The 21,258-nt window shown below is 32.3% G+C and overlaps 5 protein-coding genes across 5 annotated transcripts; 1 reads left to right on the top strand and 4 right to left on the bottom strand.

Annotated features, from left to right (window-relative positions):
- Nucleotides 1-1,599: 1,599 nt before the first annotated feature.
- Nucleotides 1,600-2,182, top strand: HELRODRAFT_148518 (hypothetical protein; the record flags this gene model as incomplete). The annotated part of the gene is made up of 2 exons (XM_009022270.1): nucleotides 1,600-1,719; nucleotides 2,132-2,182. Coding segments are annotated over 2 exons (171 nt in total), but the record flags the coding sequence as incomplete, so codon positions are not given.
- A 1,818-nt stretch (nucleotides 2,183-4,000) lies between these two features.
- On the bottom strand, nucleotides 4,001-10,711 carry HELRODRAFT_81783 (hypothetical protein; the record flags this gene model as incomplete). The annotated part of the gene is made up of 3 exons (XM_009022269.1): nucleotides 4,001-4,180; nucleotides 7,223-7,351; nucleotides 10,655-10,711. 3 exons carry the CDS (start codon nucleotides 10,709-10,711, stop codon nucleotides 4,001-4,003), a joined length of 366 nt encoding a protein of 121 aa, XP_009020517.1.
- Nucleotides 10,712-12,700: 1,989 nt separating this feature from the next.
- HELRODRAFT_100575 (hypothetical protein) lies at nucleotides 12,701-13,414 on the bottom strand. The gene is made up of 3 exons (XM_009022268.1): nucleotides 13,297-13,414; nucleotides 13,008-13,136; nucleotides 12,701-12,922 (listed from the first exon to the last, which is right to left on the bottom strand). The coding sequence occupies exons 1-3, from the start codon at nucleotides 13,390-13,392 to the stop codon at nucleotides 12,743-12,745; spliced, it is 405 nt and encodes a 134-aa protein (XP_009020516.1). The 5' UTR covers nucleotides 13,393-13,414; the 3' UTR covers nucleotides 12,701-12,742.
- Nucleotides 13,415-16,720: 3,306 nt separating this feature from the next.
- HELRODRAFT_81862 (hypothetical protein) lies at nucleotides 16,721-17,332 on the bottom strand (the record flags this gene model as incomplete). The annotated part of the gene is made up of 3 exons (XM_009022267.1): nucleotides 16,721-16,900; nucleotides 16,985-17,113; nucleotides 17,237-17,332. The coding sequence occupies 3 exons, from the start codon at nucleotides 17,330-17,332 to the stop codon at nucleotides 16,721-16,723; spliced, it is 405 nt and encodes a 134-aa protein (XP_009020515.1).
- A 1,473-nt stretch (nucleotides 17,333-18,805) lies between these two features.
- On the bottom strand, nucleotides 18,806-19,417 carry HELRODRAFT_81728 (hypothetical protein; the record flags this gene model as incomplete). The annotated part of the gene is made up of 3 exons (XM_009022266.1): nucleotides 18,806-18,985; nucleotides 19,070-19,198; nucleotides 19,322-19,417. 3 exons carry the CDS (start codon nucleotides 19,415-19,417, stop codon nucleotides 18,806-18,808), a joined length of 405 nt encoding a protein of 134 aa, XP_009020514.1.
- Nucleotides 19,418-21,258: the final 1,841 nt, after the last annotated feature.

The following is a 21,258-nucleotide window of genomic DNA, read 5'->3' as shown; positions in this document are numbered from 1 at the left end:
ATTGACTGACTGACTGACTGATTAGCTGGCTAGCTAGCTGGCTGGCTGACTGACTGACTGACTGACTGACTGACTAACTGACTGACTGACTGACTGACTGACTGACTGACTGACCGACCGACCGACCGACTGACTGACTGATTGACTGGCTAATTTTGAAATTTCAAGTAAAGAATAATAAATGAATGAATGTAACTGAATTAGGATTATCTTTCTAAAGAATGTTGACGTCATCAACTACGTCATCGTCATTATCATTATTTGCATCATCATCATCTTTTTCAACTGCAGCATCGTCATTCTCATCGTCGTCGTTGTTTAATTTAATCGCGACAACAACAAAAACAACAACAGCTACAACAACAGCAACAACAACAACGTCGAATGACATTAACAAGAATTATAAAGGAAATGTTAAAAGTGATTTTATTGTTGATAATGTTTCATTTCAACAACAACTACAACTATTAAGAATTTTTCAACAGTCTGACACATTAAAGTTCTTGCAACATCAAAGAGAGCTACAACAATCACAAAGATTACATCAAAAACCAAACCGACAAAGAAAAATACATCAACATCAACAACATCATCATCAACAACAACAACAACATCATCATCAACAACAACAACATCTACAACAACATCTACAACAACATCAACCCGAATTTGAAAAGTCTGATAAGAACAATAATTTCAAAACAAACTTACAGCTCGCTATTGATAACCACATAAAGAATTTCAACAATCCTAGCGACACAACAAACCAAATATCACTATCATCATTTTCGTCATCATCATCATCATCCTCATCATCATCTTCTTCTTCTTCATCATCATCACCATCACCGCCATCAAGCCAATCAAATTCATTTTTATTTTCTTTATTATCATCATCAATCTCGTCATCATCATCGTTGACATCGTCATCATCATCATCATCACGCCCAATTATGACGTCATCAGGCCAGGAAAAGTCACGTGACTTCGTGACGCGTTCGCCGAAGAAGATGAAGTTGAAGTTTAACGTTGAAAGTTTACTTGAAATTAAACAAAATGTTGACGAGTTTGACGAGAAACAACAACAACAACAACAAGAACAACAAGAACAACAACAACAACAACAACAACAACAGCAACAACATTACTATCAACATAACTCACCGCTTTCTCCGTCATCATCATCGTCATCATCATCACCACGTCATCATCATCATCGTCATCATCATCATTTTTCTTCATCATCTTCACAATCGTCGTCATCACCACCACAGCCACAACATCATCATCATCATCAACAACAACAACATCATCAACAACATGCAACAACAACATCAACAACAGCAACAACAACAACAACAACATCGTCAACAAACTCCTCATCCGATTTTCAATTTATTCAGCAACCCAAACTTCCAACAACATCATCAGCATTCTCTACAGAAACAACAACCAGCTCATTTGTACTTACAAAACAACAACCACATCATGAACAACAACAACAGCAGCAGCACTACACACCACCACCACAGCAACAACAACACAACAGCAACAACAGCCACATCAGCAACACATTTGAAGAAGAAACGCTCTTGGTCTAGGGCAGTTTTTTCAAATTTGCAACGAAAAGGTTTAGAGAAGAGATTTGAAATACAGAAGTATGTGACTAAACCTGATAGGAGACAGCTTGCAGCCATGCTAGGCCTAACTGATGCCCAGGTTTTTGTTTATTATTTAAAATTATTTTTATCATTCATAATTAATTTTATTATTTATAATTGTTTCTATTTTTTATAATTATTTTTGTTATCTATAATTATTTTTTTAATTCATAATTAGTTTTATTATTCATTCAGCAGCACACACGCCATAGTACATGGCAAAAACATATTCATTAGGTTTAATTATTCATTAGGTATAGTTATTATTCATTATATATAATTATTCATTAGGTATAATTATTCATTAGGTATAGTTATTATTCATTATATATAATTATTCATTAGGTATAATTATTCATTAGGTATAGTTATTATTCATTATATATAATTATTCATTAGGTATAATTATTCATTAGGTATAGTTATTATTCATTAGGTATAATTATTCATTAGGTATAATTTTTCATTAGGTAAAAGTGTGGTTTCAAAATCGACGAATGAAATGGCGGCACCTAGAAGAGACAGCCAATCACAAAGGAAAAATCGAAAATCAGGTCAACCAGTCGGCCAATAAGATCGATGAAAAGAAGATCAAGTTCGATGATGACGATGATGATGACGTCAACGACGATAATGATGACGACGACGATGACGATGATGGCCTTAACAACATCAATAACAACAATAATAATGTCAGTAATAACAACAATAATAATTTTAATAAAAAATCGCTTGACTACAGTAAGGGCAAAAACTCAACCTACCTGTGCGACAACAACAACAACAACAACGAGAGCATAGGCATGAGTGATTTCGACGACGACGACGATGACAATAATAACAATAATAATAACATTCATAATAGTAATAATAATAATAATAGCGGCGGACTTCAGGATGGCTAAATGAAGTGTCACTTCGCTCCTTCCATTGTTTATTTCATTGGTTTGTCTTAGAAATTAATTTGAACTACCTGATGAGCAGTTTGCCAACGCATACACCCACAAGCACACACACACACACATACAAACAAACGAACTCACGCACGTATACAAACACGCATACACATACACGCATACATACAAATATATTAGACACACACGCTCACATACAAACACACATACTCATTTATGTATATTTCAATTTTTTGACTTATTTAAGATTTAAAAGTGTTTTTGTTTGTGTAAAACTTACATAAAAAGTTTTATAAATATGGTCCTATATATGTGCGTATATATGTGTATGTATGTGTGTATATATGTGTGTGCATGTGTGTGTATGTGTGTGTGCGCGCGCGTGTGAATTGTATACAAATAACTAAATAATTAAAGCCTAAATGGCGATGATTAACGAATAACCGAATTGACGACGAAAGGTTGCATGTTTGGATTTAGATTGAAACGATTGATATGCATGTGTGTGTGTATGTGTGTGTGTGTGTATGTTTGTAAGTTTGCATGTATGTATATGTGTGTATGTTTTGTATGTATGCAGGTTTGCATATACACATGTATGTATGTGTATGTTTTGTATGTATGAAGGCTTGCATTTATGTATGCATGTGTGTGTGTTTGTGTGTGTGTGTGTGTGTGTGTGTATGCAAGTTTGCATGCATGTATATATGTATGCGTGCGTGTATAGGCACGTGTATACATGATGAATAGATTGATTGATTGAATGTTTGAAAGGACATCACAAGCGGACGATGAGAATATAATGTGATTAATATCTTTTGAATGCTTTATATTTGTAGTTATCGTGGTAGTAGTAGCAGTAGTAGCAGCAGCAGCAGCTGTAGCAGTAGTAGTAGTATTAGTGGTGGTGGTATAACAAAACTGAAAGATAGAAAAAAATAGATTTACAAATTAAATTTTGAAATTAGAAGCTGGATTGGTTCAATGTACCTTTTGGAATTTTCATCCCTCTACAAAAAACAAAAAATATATCCAGATACAAAATGATACAAAAAAGTATTTAGATATACTATTACAAAATGATATACATAAATATAATATGATATGGCAAAACGCTAAGACTCTGATAATACTTGTTCCAACTTAATCTTCAGACTGTATGTTAAGTTGGGGCGAACCGCTCCAACTTTAAAGTTTGTGTGTGATGATTGTATCTATGTCTGGTGTAGTTGTAATAGTTGTTAACTGTAGTGGTGATTGTAGTAATGAGAGTTGTTAACTTTTTAATTTTAATTGTTAGTTTTTGAAATTTTAGAACACATCGAGGCATTCATTGAAACATTTATTGAACAATTAATACGTCAAAAGAATGATCGTATGTATCTATTCAAGGAAATCCATTTCAACTCTTTTTCATTCTCACTCTTACAAGTGGGTCTTGTATTTGAAGTCGATGCCCTTAATGTGGTTGACCAGCCATTCCTTGGCGGCTGTAACTTTTTCAACCGGGATCGGAACGTGTTGGGCGTCCAGCTGCTTCTCGAAGTCGTCATGGATGTGTTTGTGGTTGTCGTAGTCACTGAAATGAGCGTCCTTCATCATACCCTGCAGTGATTAAATTCAATATTTTAAATTACATGAGACTTCATTGGAGGGTCAGGTCTCATTTTTCTACCTCTTCGAATCTGAAATGCTTCTCGATGACATCTTTAAGTGCCTCATAAGTTGCAGAGTCGGATGGCTTATGTTCCACATTGAAGATGCCTTCAAACAATCCTTTGTGCTGCTCGTCTAACTTCTCGTACTGCAAATAATTAGAATTTCTACAGTTTCTGTTATATTCCAGTGAGGGAATTATTAAAAAGTTATTACTAACATCAACTTTGAAGGAGACATCCCAATGGAACGGATCTGGGATGTCGAAGGCCAATGTGGCGGCAACACAGGCAACGAGTAGTACGAGGACCTTCATGTTGTTCTTTGCGAGTTTGAATCTCAGATTGAATTCAACTTCGATGATAATCCACTGAAACTTGCCTCCTTTTATAGCTCTTCTGATCACAAAGTTCACATTTTGAAGCTCACCAGCAAGTTATATCGCGTGTAAAATTTTTTTTGAAAAAAGGTGAACTGAGGTAAAAATTTATCCTGATCGTGGATTCGTATAAGGTTCATTTTTATAAAATTAAAATTCATTTTATACATATATAAATTTTAATAACATTACAACATGTTATTAATTTTTATCTCAAATCTATAAATAACTGTAGTTTATTAGCATCCAACTAGCTGTTACTTTGCACGTAGCTCAAAAACTCTAGTTCGCTCTTTGGAATTTAAAGTCTCAGGTGAAGAATAATTTTGGGTTCCGTTAAAATCAGTAATTTAATTTTTATTATTTTAAATTTTGTGGCTAAAAGATTGAAAAACTGAAAACTGCTCACAGGTTGGCGCTTACTTCCTTCTTCGTCGATGGGGCACTTTACATTCTTTCGTACATTCACCATTTCTTGGATTTGTGACTGAGTTTGTTATTTCACAACTCTGTGATGTTGACTGTGGTTGAATTTATTTTTGTTTATTAACAATTTTTTTATGTTTCAGTTAAATTTGTTTTTTTTTTATTTGTTTACAATTTTTGTTGGCTGTAGTTCAACATGTTTTTTGACCAAAACGGACACAAACATTCTTTTTGAACTGACAAAAGGTGTCTGATATTTCTTTCACACTAAAACAATTTATTGGGCTTCAGAATAACTGAAAAATAAAATCAAAAACTAATTTAAAGTTTTTATTGAATAATATTACAAAAAAACAAGTAAAGTATCATATATTTTCAATCATTTCTGTGATCGTTTTGTTAGAAGTTATACAATTTCGTCTGATTAGGTTAGTATGAATATTGAATAAATATGAACTTTGTCATAGTGATTTTGAAAATTCAATTTTAGTTCCTACATAACAGCACACACATTTACATTTCACAGTTTTTTGAGAGGTTTCGAGATCATTACACTAAACTTTTACGTCATCATCATCATCTGCTGTCTGCCAGTCCAAGGCGGCATTAGCTAGTCACAAAGAGCCTCTATCTTCTTCTATCTTTTGTAATTTTCCGGTTTCTACAATGTTCATGTTAATCATTTTGAAGTCTTCTTTGTTGTTGTCAGTCCAACTCTTCTTTGGATGACATCAACAATTTTGATCGAGTGATATTTGCAAAACACACTTTGACGGACTCATTAAAACTAAGCTATTTTTCAAAAGATTTTTTGAACTAAACTTGTTGGACGTAAAACTATTCACAAAAAATCTCTGACTTTATTTCGCAATCAAATTTCAAGGCACAGCTTCTAGATGCAGGATACTTCATTCAAAGCCTTCAACTAAAACACGTTTGTCATCGCCGAAATACCCACACTGAAGTCAAAGTTTGCCCTTGCGTTTGAAGCCGGTTTCTCCGATGTGACTAGACCAAATCATGTAAATGGGGTTTGGTAACATATCAAGCTCTGGATTCAAAATCTTCATTGAAGTGTTTGTGATGATGGGAACCATTGTATAATAATAATAATGGCAAGTGATAGAGGCACATTATTATCGTTACAACAAAAGCACAGTGTATATTTACATCTAAATGAACACATCACACACTTTAATTCTACCAGTTCAAAATGCTCCTCTATCGTATAATCATAAAATTGTAACAGAATTTCTTTGTGGTGCAATTTTCTTAAAACTTGTTGTTTAAACTTTATGTAAGTCAGTATGTATCTCAAATGTTATTTTTAGTTTTGGATCTGTTTGTATTGTTTGCTTTCTTTAGAACTTTTAACGAATAAACTCCACAAAAGTGATAATTGAGCAATTTATTTATCTATAAATTTTATGATTAATCAATAAAATTAATTGAATTATTAATATATCAAGAACATTCATCTGAAAATTTATATAATAAATCTTCGTCCCCTGGAAAATGTTTATGAGATTAACTATGATTGGTCAAATGGCCCTTGTATTTAAAATCGATCTTTTTGATATGGTTGACCAGCCTGGGACAAAAAAAATGTTCATTTTATGAAATGAATAAATATTAAAAAAGTTGAAAAAAATATTTATAAATAATATTTAAACTATAATAAAATAAATAAAAAGAGGTATATTTTTTACTCAAGAGCAATAAAATCGTGTTATAATCTTTCTATATAAGGCGTTGCTACTGAAAAATTATAATAAAATGATAGAAAAAAATCATCCTAAATAATTACGAACAATTATAAAGGTAAATTTTTTTAATAAAGTTTAAAATAATATCGAAAATATTTATCAATAAGAAAAAAATAATTATTTTCAAAATTTTTCCAACCATTCTTTGGCGCGTTGGATCTTTTCGGCCGAGACGGGCGTATGTACTGGTCTCATGTCTTTCAGGAAATCTTTGTGAATTTGATGGTGGGTCTGGTAGTCGCTGTAATCGGCATCTTTCATCATTTTCTAAGGAAAGAAGTTTCATTCTATTTAATGAAACTATCAAACTACGCTGTTATTATTATGATCTTGATCAAATTATAGAACAAAATATTAAAAAGTTATGAAAAATTTATGAAAATTGAAGAAAAAGTTATAAAAAAGTTTAAAAAAATTGACCTCCTCTGTCTTGAAGTGTTCAGTAAGAACGTGCTTGAGGTGACTGAGGGCAGAAGCGTCAGATGGGCTCTTGCAGACGTCGAAGATGCCCTTGAACAACCCCTTGTGCTGCTCGTCCAGTTTGTCATACTGAGGAATTTAAGGGGTTTTGTCAGTTTTTTGGGGTATTTAATAAAATTAAAATTGATTATTTAGAAAATTGATGCAAATTTACTAACGGAAACTTTAAAGGAAACGTCCCATTGGAATGGGTCCGGGATTGTCTCAGCCAAACTGACGACCAAGCAAGTTGCTAACACGACAAGGAACTTCATCTTCTTCTTTCCAAGTTTAAATCTCAAATTATTTGAAAGTTTGAGTTTAATAAAATTGTTGAAAAATTCCCCGCTTATATACACGTCCTCTCAGCTAAAATCCACTCAACTTGATTGTAGATTTTGTGTTAAAATGTCAAGTTGAGGTCGGCCAAATTAATGTCATCATCACTGAGGTCGAGGATTCTTTTTTAAAAGTTCAGAGTTCAAAGTTCATTGGGATATCATTTAAAATAGAGATTTCAAATTTTCACAATAAAATAATGACGTTTTTCCTAAAATATGTAAACCCAGATACACGTACCTACGTAATTCCGACACAAAAATAAAATTGTTTATTTACACTAGTATGCGTATATATGTGCGTATGTGTGTGTATGTGTGTGTGGGGTTTGCGTGTGTTTGTGTGTGTGTGTGTGGTGTTTGTGTTTGTGTGTGTTGTGTGCGTATTCAAAGAAAGCAGGCTAAACTTTTCCAAAATAAGGTAACGAATTTTGCACTTAGTACTCAGCTTCTTACAAAATTAAACCGGTGAAGCGTGTACTGTTGTAAGTTTAAAAGGTCTAAAAGGTTTTAAAGGCTGTGTGTTTCATGTGTGTGTTTGTATGAGAGCATGTATATTTGCATGCATGCATGCCTGTGTGGGTTTATGTGTAGCAATGTGTGTATGTACATGTGTGTGTGTGTGTTTGTGTGTGTTTTTGTGGGTGTGTGTATTCATGTATGTTAGAATTTAGATCGAAAATGGTTAAGTAGTTAACGGTGCTATTGTGAGATGGGGACAAGGTTTGAATGCAAGCAGATCCCTATCTTTCACGTGCAATCTGTGCGTGCGTGTATGTGCGTGAGGAGTGGATTCACACGTACACAGATGCGTGCATGTATATGTGTGTGTGTATGTGTGTGTGCGTGTGTGTTGGTAGAGTAACATAATTAAGATTATACGTTATACATACAAATTATACAGCACATATATGCAATGCTACCAAATAAACTAATATACAATGATACAAAACAAACATACTATCATAAAAACTATCTACACGTCAATACAAAACACACAGTTATACAAAACATGTTTACAACGTTATACACACATATACAACCTTACAGGACATATACACAACGATATACAAACATATAGAGGCATACAAAACATTCACACAATCATACCATAGAAACATACATTCTACAAAACCTCTACCCATCAAGACAAAATCAAAATTACCCCCCACTAAACACAAATACTTCAATAAAACATGATGTCTTTTTGGAAATTTAATTTGAAAAACCATTAACAACTTGAACATATAAAATGAAAAAATGATTTATTTTAGTATAGTACAACACAAAGGCTTTATTGTATTTCAAATTCGCCAGGCTATGAAAATCATTCAAATTGTGTGAAGCTTGCCACTTCATATTTTGACAGCAGTTTTCAGCGTTTTATCTGAAAAGTTCGTTGGTTGGTTAGTTGGTTGACAGTTGTGACTTGAATTAATACCCCCTTCATTGTGGTTGTTTCAAAATTATGTATGTTTGTTAGAATCGTTCTTAAAAATTTTAATTTGTATATATAGCTTGGTAAAGTTTTTAATTTTCTGTGGTTGCGGATTTTGCGGTTGGTTGTGGTTGGTCGCGGTTGGTTGTGGTTGGTCGCGGTATCAGTCGAGAGCGGTTGCAGGTTGCAGTACCTAAAAAGTTCAACAATGGAGCTCCTTTTTCAAGTATTTTGTTATTGGGTGAGTGTAGTTAAAACATTTACGATTAATACGACAAAAATTACATTAATAACAACACCTACTACAACAATTACAACGACAACTATGACGATTATGTTGTATTGAAGTCATTTAGTGTCATGAAATGCAAGAATTCGATTTTCAATTGAAAAAAATTCCTTCACAGTTTTCTTCCCTGATAAATCTCCAATAACAACAATGTACGTCTATGTATGTTTTTCAAGGATTTTAAAAATTAAACCAAATTATTTTTAAAGTTTCAAAATTATTTAATTTAAAATTTCAGAGTGGTATATACATAACTAGTTAGTCCTCGCCAGAAGGCCTCGATCAACCATTTAGCTTTCCTTTATATTTGAAGTCGACGAGTTTAATATGGCTAACTAACCTGAAAAAAAATAGCAAAAGTAAATTATTAAAAAACAATAAAATGTTTAAAAGTATAATTATAAAATGTATCTTGTCAACTTTAGAAATAAATAAATGTGAAAAATGTATTAATGAAAGCAGACAGGCGAATAAAATATCGGGTATCTCAATACGATAATAGAGTAATGAAAAAAATCTGACCACTGTTTGACATAGTTGACTCTGTCGAGGACGTTCGTGAAATACTTTCTTTCGCCTCGCTCAGCGACGTACCAGTGAACCATTTTGTGCTTCTCCAAGTCTGGGTACTCTGCGTCCTTCATCATTCGCTAGAATAATAATAATAATAATAATAATCATAATCATATTATTCATTATAATTATAATTAAAACAATTATTATTAATGTTATGGTATCAGGGTTGTGATGCCTAGGAACAGTTTCGCAGTGACTGGTTTCAAATACAAATGAGAGTTCACATGCACTCTGTCTTTCTGGCTGATTTCTTTGAGAAACATTTTGAGAGTTGATTATAACAACAACAACACAGCAACAACAGTAACAATAATAAAAATAACAAAATTAATAAGAAAAAGTTAAACCTCTTCAAACTCGAAATGGTTCCTCAAAGTCACTTCGGCAAGTTTCAACCGATTCTCATCGTCCAAATGCTCCTCCACCTCGCGGATCACTCTGAACAATTCTTTGTGCTGCTCGTCAATTTTATCGTACTGTGCCGTACAAAATTTCAGCTAATTAACCACCACACAACTATTTGTATGTTTAAGCGTGTCAGCGTTTATCGTCGTGCATTTATATACAAACATATACATACATACAAACATATACATACATACAAACAAATACATACATACAAACATATACAAAACATATACAAACGCACACAAAACCGCCACAAATACAAACAAGAACGTATAAAAACTTACAAACAAATACAAATACATACAAACGCATACAAACACACAGAAACACATACAAATACATACAAATACTCTAAAAGATTCATCCCATTCATAAGGAGATGGAATTTCATAGGCCTCCATAGCAACAACAGTATATACAAATAAAACTATTACAATAACTCTCATTTTTTTCTAAATTTAAATATAAATAGCGAAAATTTTTCATTTAAAATTGACAAAATTCTACAAAAGCTTGTTTTTTTTCTTCAATTTGAATTCTGAGATATATTTAATTGATAACAAATCTATAAATTTTATAAGCTTAGGAACTCTTAGAAGATAACAAAATTTACTGAATTAGAAACGTCTTGTTTACATCATTTATATTAATTCATATTATAATATAATTACAATATATTATAATATTTACATTATAATATAATATATACTTGAAATATATACATATATCTATAGGCATACATTCATGTTTGGAAAATTTTATCATGTAAACAGTTACAAAGTTTAGCCTTAGGTTAAGGTAGTGCTGACATTGTGTTATGTTTAATGGTAAAAATCCTTAATTAAGTTAGTTATTTTGGTTCAATAAAAATGATATACAAATGATACTAAAAACAGTATCAAATTATATATGATATATACATATATATGAAATACGAAGCTGAATACAAATGATATTAAAATCGAAATAAAAGACAAATGAATCTATCTACATGTGCTACACGATATAAAATACGAATGATACTATCTACAAATGCGATATAAAATACAAATGATACTGACTAAAAATGATACTAAACGAGGATTAAGTTGGCTGTTAGATTATTTCAAATTCGCAAATTAAATAAATAAGTTAAATTGAAAAATGTATATAGCGAAACTGTTTACAATTCAAAAATCTTACAGGCAAGGCAATGTACATACAGTTGAATTTAGTTTGAAATGTATACAGAAACTAGTCAAACTGGTAACTAATTTTGAATTAAGTTTAAAACGATATATCATTTTTCTATATTTTTTTTTACAAATTTATTTTAGTTAAAAAGTTTTATTCAGGTTAAAATGACGATGTTGGCGATGTAGCAACTACTTCTGTACATTTAGTTGATGGGTTGATGTGGTTTCCTAGCCTGCAAAAAGATGAATGTATTATATCTACCAGCTACTAATACTATTTATGCTGCAACTACTACTACTACTACTACTACTACGACTACTACGACTACTACTACTACTACTACTACTACTACTACTACTACTACTACTACTACTACTACTACTACTACTACTACTACTACTACTACTACTACTACTACTACTACTACTACTACTACTACTGCTACTACTACTACTACTACTACTACTACTACTGTTGTTCTGCTTCTGCCACTACTAGCTTTAATAAAAATAAATCCACAACAACAACAAGAATAATACAATCAAACAGCAACATTTTTCAACAAATTCAACTTTTTCACTCAATGACGTCATATATTTTGTCTCATCCATTTCCACCGAATTCAAACTCCATTGAGTGTAACTCTAAATCATAATATCCGACGTCCATCATTAATTTGAAAATGTCAAACAAATTAGTTAAATTTAAGAAACTTATCCGAATTATTGACTATTTTTGAGAAAATGTTTAACAAAATGATGACAGTTAGTACCGTTGTGTGAAAGGATTCTACGAACTTTTGGCATTTTTTACTGTGTTGCTGAAAATTTTCATGAACTGATGGCTTTTGACAATAATTAACGAAAGAGTTAAAAACGCCAGTGTTATTTTAGATTCTTACGCACATGTTGTGAGTCAAGAAATTCTTAGCTGCACTACATATATTCTCTGAGCGCTTTTGGTGATCCAATTTACGATTGTGAATGACCATTTAAGCGAGTTAATGTGGATTTTGTTATCATCTCTCTTTCTCTCTCTTTCTCACTTTTTCTCACTTTCTCACTCTTTCTCACTCTCTTTTCTCAGATTCTCTTTGTAGTTCAATATTTCATGTTTTAATGTCTAATTTTAAACAGAATTTAGCTGTAGCAGAACAATGAATAACACAATTTTTTATATTTTACGATATTTAATTTAAAACATTCTAAATTTTTAAATTTTCTAAATTTTCTAAAACAGTGGAAAAGATTTCAGATTTATAAAAGGGTCTTGTATTTGAAGTCGACGCCTTTGATGTGGTTGACCAGCCATTCCTTGGCGGCCTTGACGTCATCAGCTGCAACTGGAACTTGTCCTTCTTTCAATCTGGCTTCGAATCCGTCGTGCGCTTTTTTGTGGTCAGCGTAGCCGGCGTAATCCGCAGCCGTCATCATACCCTGAAATGTTTTTCACAAAAATGTTTAACTCATTTATGATGAAATTGAGCTGAAAAATGAATTTTCTGAATGAAGATTTGGAAACCTCTTCGAATCTGAAATGTTTTTCGATGACATCCTTAAGGTGGGCAAGAGCAGCAGCGTCAGCAGGGGCAGCGCAGACGTCGAAGATGGCCTGGAACAGTCCTTTGTGCTGCTCGTCCAACTTCTCGTACTGCAGATTCCAAATTTTTAATTGATCAATCAAATTAAATTAATTTTACAGAAAAAACAAAATAAACAAATTAAACAAATTTTACGGATTAAAAAAATTAAACAGTTTGAACAAATAAAAATAATTAAAAATGGATTACAAATCCGGGTGAGGTACTTACATCAACTTTGAAAGACTCGTCCCACTTGTATGGTTCTGGGATATCGAAAGCCAAGGTAGCGGCAAAGCAGGCAGCGAGGAGGACGAGAACCTTCATCTTGTTCTTTGCGAGTTTGAATCTCAGATTGAATTCAACTGTGATGAAAACTTTAAAAACTCACCTACTTATATACCACCGAACAACTCAAAGTTCACTGTGCCTGAGTTTCAGACTTGTGTGAGTGTTTCGGAAGAAGAACTACGTGAAGAGGGGCAAACTCTTATCTATTAAGAGCATGGATTCCATTGACGTTGAAGTAGCGTTCATAATTCAAATGACATTCATTTTCCAACGTGATGAAGTCATGTATGTCTCTATTTTACGTGGTACGACGTGTCAAATTTTATAGATGTCATTCAACGATAGATGTATAAATCACTGTTAAGCTTTGTGAAAATGGACTCTGAACACGTTACTGTCATCTTATTAGAACTTTCACAACTTTTCATCTTGAGACATTTCGAAAATGAATTAGTTGCGAAATGTTCCACTTAAAATCTTCTTTTAGAATGACATGTAAGCAATTTTGCGTTGTTTGACAGAGCTGCAATATAAAAAAAATTTTTTAAACTTTTTTTAAATTTTCACCAAAGTGGGCAGGGCCGGATTTTAAGGAGGGTAGTTAGGGCTACGACCTTTGGGCCCCAAAAAAGAACGTAGTTTTATTTGCAAATTGAATTTCTGTTTTCAGGACAAACAATTGTTTTGATAATTTTTTAAAAATGCAATTAAATCTTTAAATTATATTATTCTTTGCATCAATGGTGAAATTATAAAGTAAAAACTTCCACCTTCGACAAGATTAAGTCTTCCCCGATTGAAATTCATGAAGCGTGCTAGGTGTGTGTGTTGATAATTTCAAAAGTTAGTTCTGATCCAGAATTATTTTTAAAAATATGTTTTCTTTTTTAAAAATTTTCATTAAATAAGCATTTTCATCGAATATTTTTTTTATCAAGTTTCAAGCATTCCGTGCAGTATTTTGCATTGAAATTCGTTAAATTTTTTTGTAGGTACTTTAATTTCTAATTACGATAGTCATTTTAACAATGTTTTACAGCTTTAATTTGATGAAAAATATTTATAACGGAACAGTTTTTCACTTTTAATTTCCCTCTCACATAAATTTATTCTTATGTTTCAAGGTATGTCGCTAAAACTAAATACTCAGTAAGTCTGCTGATGAAATGGGGATCTCAGTTATGTGCTATTGAAAATTATAAATAAAAAATAGCAAGTGTCTGGTGTTCAAGCGTAAGAAATATAATATTTACACAACTTACAAAAAAGTCATTGAAGAGCGCGCTGAAACTCTCAATCAGCAGAGGAGTTCAGACCAAATTAATTTTATAAGAACGTAAACCGTTATTAAAGCTGCTAAATTGTTAGAATGGTTTCTTTTATCGTCAAAATTTTACAAGAATTTCTAAAGTTAAACATGAAAAAATGTATGTGCCTGATTGCATGCTCTTTTTCTCTGATCTTCTGGAAAAGATCTGGTTTATACTCATTACTTATTTATGTACTACTATTTATTTAATGTAAACTGAATATTATGCAAATATTAAACGAGATGGATGAAGTCCGTTTATAATCGAAATACTTAAATCGCTGATGTTTCAGTATTACGGGGTTTAAAGTAATTGATTGAACTTTTTAAATACATTGTATGCATCATGATTAGATGTGCGGTACTCATATTTAATTCAGTTGTTTTAGCTTGAAATTTTTATCGTTCAATTCTTTTCACTTAGATATGCACCGGGAGGTTATTTGGATTTTTTATTCTAAAAACATCACTCACAAAAGCTGAACTATAGTTTTGATAATTGGAGACTAGTGAGGTGCAGCTCATTCTATAATATTTTACTACTACGTACAACATTTTTAAAATTTTTACTATCCCAAGTTTCAAATAAAACGCGTCTAGTTTGTTTTTATAATATTTTATTCAAAAATTCAACTAAAAATGAGTTCACAGCGAGGTAAAAAATTTATGACAATTGACCCTTGTACTTAAAATCGATGCCCTTGATGTGATTGACGAGCCAATCCTTTGCCATCTGAACTTACTCAGCGGCAACCGGAACCTGTCCTTTCTTCAATGCGGCTTCGAAAGCTTCGTGGATACTTTTGTGGGCGTCCAGATCAGCGTAATGAGCATCTTTCATTATACCCTGAAATATATCATTCGCCAGGGTGTTAGAATCTTTTCTAACAAAAAAAATAATGTTAACAGCCGAATTGATTGTGAATTGAAGAACCTCTTTGAATCTGAAATGTTTCTCGACGACATCCTTGAGGTGAGCAAAAGCAGCAGTGTCAGTCTTGTTTTCGCAGAGATTAGTTGGCCTGGAACAAACCCTTGTGCTGCTCATCCAGCTTTTGGTACTGCGGAATAAAATTTTAAATTGTTTTTAAAATTTTATAAACGAGGACCGATTAGAACTTTAAATAGGCTTTTCACAAAAACTTCAAACGACGGTTCCCACAAGAACAGCTCTGGGATGTCGAAAGCCAAAGTAGCGGCAAAGCGAGGTTGGATCTCAAATTACTTGAAAATTTGATTTCAGTTAAAACATCTCAACTTTTTTTTCTCATATAATCTTTTAATAGTTCAATGTTTTTTGGTTGATGGGGCAAGTTCAAACAAAAACATGTCGTTGAATGGAGCGAGCTGTTTAGAACTATGAGGATGGATTTTTAAAGACTTTGGTTTTTAGCTTAGATACAGGATAGTGCAACGTAGAAATGTGTTCAGTTGAAATCATATACCAACATTATTCAATCGAAATTTTCTAAAATTTAATTTTCATTATAAATGAAATCTAACGTTATTAGTTCTCTAACGTGTTTTTCTTAAATTGAATGTCACAAAAATCGTATTTCAATAATTTTGTTGCTGTCCTCAAAATCATCATTTAATTGCATACATAGTCTATAAATTTCAATTGAATTTATAACCAGATCGGTCGCTGTTTTTGTATGAACGATTGAATATTAGTAATAAATTTTGGATTGACGACTATTCGGTATTATAATACGTTCGTTTGTTAAACTTAATTTTTAATGGGATCAAATTTTTTAGTAAGGTAAGAAACAGTTGTTGATACTTTCTAAATCATAAAAACTAGCTCCAAACTAGAGTCATTTTCAGTACTTCAGACCACAACTTCAACTGAATGCATCCAATCAAACTTGTTGAACACATAAACCGTTGTTTTATTATAAATTTTTCTTATGAATGTATAAAATTATGATTGAAATTTTGAACAGAGTGTTATTAATTAAAGCATTTTTGTTAATTTTTGGTACAAAAAAACAAGAAGAGAAGTTAGATTTGAAACATTTTATTTTGTATCTTCAGTTAGAGCTATACTTATAACTATAAATGGGTTTTGTATTTGAAGTCGGTAAACTTGATGTGGCCGACCAACCATTCCTTAGCGCCTTTGATATCAGCAGCAGCAACCGGAACCTGTCCCGCTTTCAATGCGGCTTCGAAAGTTTCGTGAATATGCTTGTGACGAAGCAGATCATCATAGCGAGCAGCTTCCATCATTCCCTGGAAAATTAATTGTCAAGAATTTAGTTAGATTCATAGTTTTAAAAATTTTGTAAAAGCCGAATCGATGAAAAAACGAGAAACCTCTTCGAATCTGAAATGTTTTTCGATGACATCTTTAAGGTGAGCGAAAGCAGAAGCGTCAGCAGGGTCAGCGCAGACGTCGAAGATGGCTTTGAACAATCCTTTGTGTTGCTCGTCCAACTTCTCATACTGCCGGTTCAAATATTTAATTAATTTGACAAATTAATCTAAATTTATAAATTAATCAAATTAGACAAATTAAACAAGTTAAATTAATTAAAAATGGATTCCGAATTCGTATGAGATACATACATCAACCAAGAAAGAATCATCCCACACGAACGGCTCTGGGACGTCTAAAGCCAAAGTGGCGGCAAAGCAGACAGCAAGGAGGACGAGGAACTTCATCTTGTTCTTTACAAACCTGAATCTCAAAATACTTGAAAATTTGATTTCAATAAAAACATCTCAACTCTCTCTTCATATATACTTTCTTAATAGTTCAAAGTTTATCGGGTTGACGTTGCAATTTCAAATGCAAGCTGTAAAGAATTATTTAGATGGATTTTTAAAGACTTTGGTTTTTAATTTGAAAACAGGATTGTGCAACGTTGAAATGTTTTTGATGTAATCATATTTAAACATAATTTAATTATTAAAAATGAAATCACACAGAATAGGTTCCGTAATATGTTTCTTGAACTGAATGTCATCTGAATCGTGTTTCAATAATTTTGTTGCTGTCCTCAAAATCATCATTTGTTTGCATACATAGTCTATAAATTTCAATTGAATTTATAACCAGATCGGTCGCTGTTTTTGTATGAACGATTGAGTATTAGTAATAAATTTTGGATTGACGATTATTCGGTATTATAATACGTTCGTATAGAAAGATACCACAATGTACCATCTGACTTGGAGCTTTTGTTAAACTTGATTTTTAATGAAATCAATTTTTTTTAGTAAGGTATGAAACAGTTGTTGATACTTTCTAAATCATAAAAACTAGCTCCAAACTAGAGTCATTTTCAGTGGTAACCAGAAAAAAAGCATTCAGGAAAAAATGTCTTCAGAAAAAATATCTTCAGTAAAAATATCTTCATTCAAAAAGGTCTTCCAGAAAAAATGCCTTCAAGAAAAAAAGTCTTCAAGAAAAAAAGTCTTCCAGAAAAAAAGTCTTCCAGAAAAAACGTCTTCAGGAAAAAAAGTCTTCCAGAAAAAAATCCAACGATACTATTTTATTTTTAAAATATTCATACATACAAAAATGAAATTACATTTTTAAATAAAAAATTTGTTACAATAAAAATTAATAAAAATCATAATAACTTTATTATGTTCTTTGTGTATTAATATTATCTGAGAGGTTTATTGGAATGGATTATAGGGTTGTTAAAGTGTTACAGCATGTGCCAAAAACGGTTCTAGGGTTAGGGTTAGGGTTACACCTAGTGACCTCTAAACATAGTTTTTAAAATGTTTTTGAAGGTAATTTCGTTGAATAAATTTTTTTTAAGACTTTTTTCTTGAAGACTTTTTTTCTTGAAGACTTTTTTTCTTGAAGACATTTTTTCTTGAAGACTTTTTTTCCGAAGATATTTTTTCTGAAGACTTTTTTTCCTGAAGACTTTTTTCAGGGATTCATTTTCAGTACTTCAGACCACAACTTCAACTGAATTGCATTCAATCAAACTTGTTGAACACATAACCGTTGTTTTATTATAAATTTTTCTTATGAATGTATAAATTTATGATTGAAATTTTGAACAGCGTGTTATTAATTAAAGCATTTTGTTAATTTTTGGTACAAATAAACAAGAAGAGAAGTTAGATTTGAAACATTTTATTTTGTATCTTCAATTAGAAATATACTTAAAATTATAAATGGGTTTTGTATTTGAAGTCGACGGTCTTGATGTGGCCGACCAACCATTCCTTAGCGCCTTTGATATCAGCAGCAGCAACCGGAACCTGTCCCGCCTTCAATGCGGCTTCGAAAGATTCGTGAATTTGTTTGTGAAGAGGCAGATCGCCATAATGAGCAGCCTCCATCATTCCCTGGAAAATTAATTGTCAAGAATTTAGTTAGATTCTAGGTTTTAAAAATTTTGTAAAAGCCGAATCGATGAAAAAACGAGAAACCTCTTCGAATCTGAAATGTTTTTCGATGACATCTTTAAGGTGAGCGAAAGCAGAAGCGTCAGCAGGGGCAGCGCAGACGTCGAAGATGGCCTTGAACAATCCTTTGTGTTGCTCGTCCAACTTCTCATACTGCCGGTTCAAATATTTAATTAATTTGACAAATTAATCTAAATTTATAAATTAATCAAATTACACAAATTAAACAAGTTAAATTAATTAAAAATGGATTCCGAATTCGTATGAGATACATACATCAACCAAGAAAGAATCATCCCACACGAACGGCTCTGGGACGTCTAAAGCCAAAGTGGCGGCAAAGCAGACAGCAAGGAGGACGAGGAACTTCATCTTGTTCTTTACAAGCCTGAATCTCAAATTACTTGAAAATTTGATTTCAATAAAAACATCTCAACTCTCTCTTCTTATATACTCTCTTAATAGTTCAAAGTTTATCAGGTTGACGTTGCAATTTCAAATGCAAGCTGTAAAGAATTATGAAGATGGATTTTTAAAGACTTTGGTTTTTAATTTGAAAACAGGATTGTGCAACGTTGAAATGTTCTCAGTTATAATCATATTTCAAGATCATATAATTTGGATTTACTAAAATTTAATATTTTTATATGAAACCGAACGTTCTGTAATATGTTTTTAAACTGAATGTTCTAAAATGTAAAACATCTTCACGAACAGTAAAATCAGAATATCAACAAAATTAAAACTGTTAGGGTGATACATTTTTTTTGTACTAACTTACGGCTCTGAGTCCTGATCAATTTCTAAAGAAATATAAAAAAGATTAACGCGGCTGAGATGTGGTTTTTAAGCGGAAATATGAAAATTAATTAGACCTCTCATACTTCAAATGAGGATGTTTTAAAACAGTCCGGTTTTGAAAAGAGGAAATTACTACAGATTATCCAACGGGGGCAGTTGAAGTTTTTTGATCACATCATGCGGAAGGAAAGAATAAAAACTCTAACAACTACTGGAAAGATTGCAGGGAAAAGAGATCGCGGTCAACAACGAATAACATTCGTAAAGTCCTTGTGACACTTGCTGAATATCACCACATTTCAACTACTACAAAGTGTTAAAGATCGGGTTTTGTGGAAGTTGATGGTCGCCAATGTCCTGAAAGGATAAGGCACGAGAAATAGAAGAAGAAACTGACTGTCATTAAAATTGTATTTCAATAATTTTTTAGCTAACTCCAAAATTATCTTTTCATTACATACATAGTCTATAGAAAATTTCTACTGTAATAATGGTGTCTTTGTGCATCTGCTTTTTGTGTTAACTTTATCCATTTTAACTTCCTCGGCGAATTTTGCGGGTAAATGTTTTTTTTTCAGCAACTCCAGATTTCCACATAAATTCGATGGAGTTCTTTCCTTAAATTATTGGGCCAAAAAAAGTTTTGAAATATTGTAAAGTTAAAATATTATCAGAGAGTTAAAATTTTATAAAAAAATTAATTGTAGATATTTTATGCAGAGTGAATAGAAACAGATAGTGAATGTGGTGGGTCTGGTGTTAGTTGTGAAATTGCATTCACTCCCGTTCCCCATATCAGCGAAATCATTCGTGTCTGCGTATTGTGTTTGTGTACTTATCTTTTATCACATAACCGCCAGTCTCCACCGAGTTCACTTTGTTGCAATGCCGTTGGTCAGAGCCCTAGATTGAAGTCCAATAAGTTTAAAAATTTAACATAATTATTAGTGAGCAAGAGAGTCATTGCAACGTTTAAATGATTCAGTGTAATTATCTCTGGCACCTCAGCTGAACAAGTGGTTAGTTTTATAAAACTTTGAAGTTGTGTCCGTAGCTAACGATGAAGGTTAGCAACTTCTTAACAAAATTTCAACAGAAATAATAACAAGATCGGTCGCTGTTTTTGTATGAACGATTGAATATTAGTAATAAATTTTGGATTGACGACTATTTGGTATTATAATACGTTTGTATAGAAAGAAAGATTCATCCCACACGAACGGCTCTGGGACGTCTACAGCCAAAGTAGCGGCAAAGCAGACAGCAAGGAGGACGAGGAACTTCATCTTGTTCTTTACAAGCCTGAATCTCAAATTACTTGAAAATTTGATTTCAATAAAAACATCTCAACTCTCTCTTCTTATATACTCTCTTAATAGTTCAAAGTTTATCGGGTTGACGTTGCAATTTCA

The sequence above is a fragment of the Helobdella robusta genome (genome assembly GCF_000326865.2).
Source record: "Helobdella robusta unplaced genomic scaffold HELROscaffold_31, whole genome shotgun sequence".
In the NCBI taxonomy this organism is placed as follows: Eukaryota; Metazoa; Annelida; class Clitellata; order Rhynchobdellida; family Glossiphoniidae; genus Helobdella; species Helobdella robusta.
Note: the sequence above shows the minus strand (reverse complement) of the source record. Positions and strands in the feature narration are given on the sequence as shown.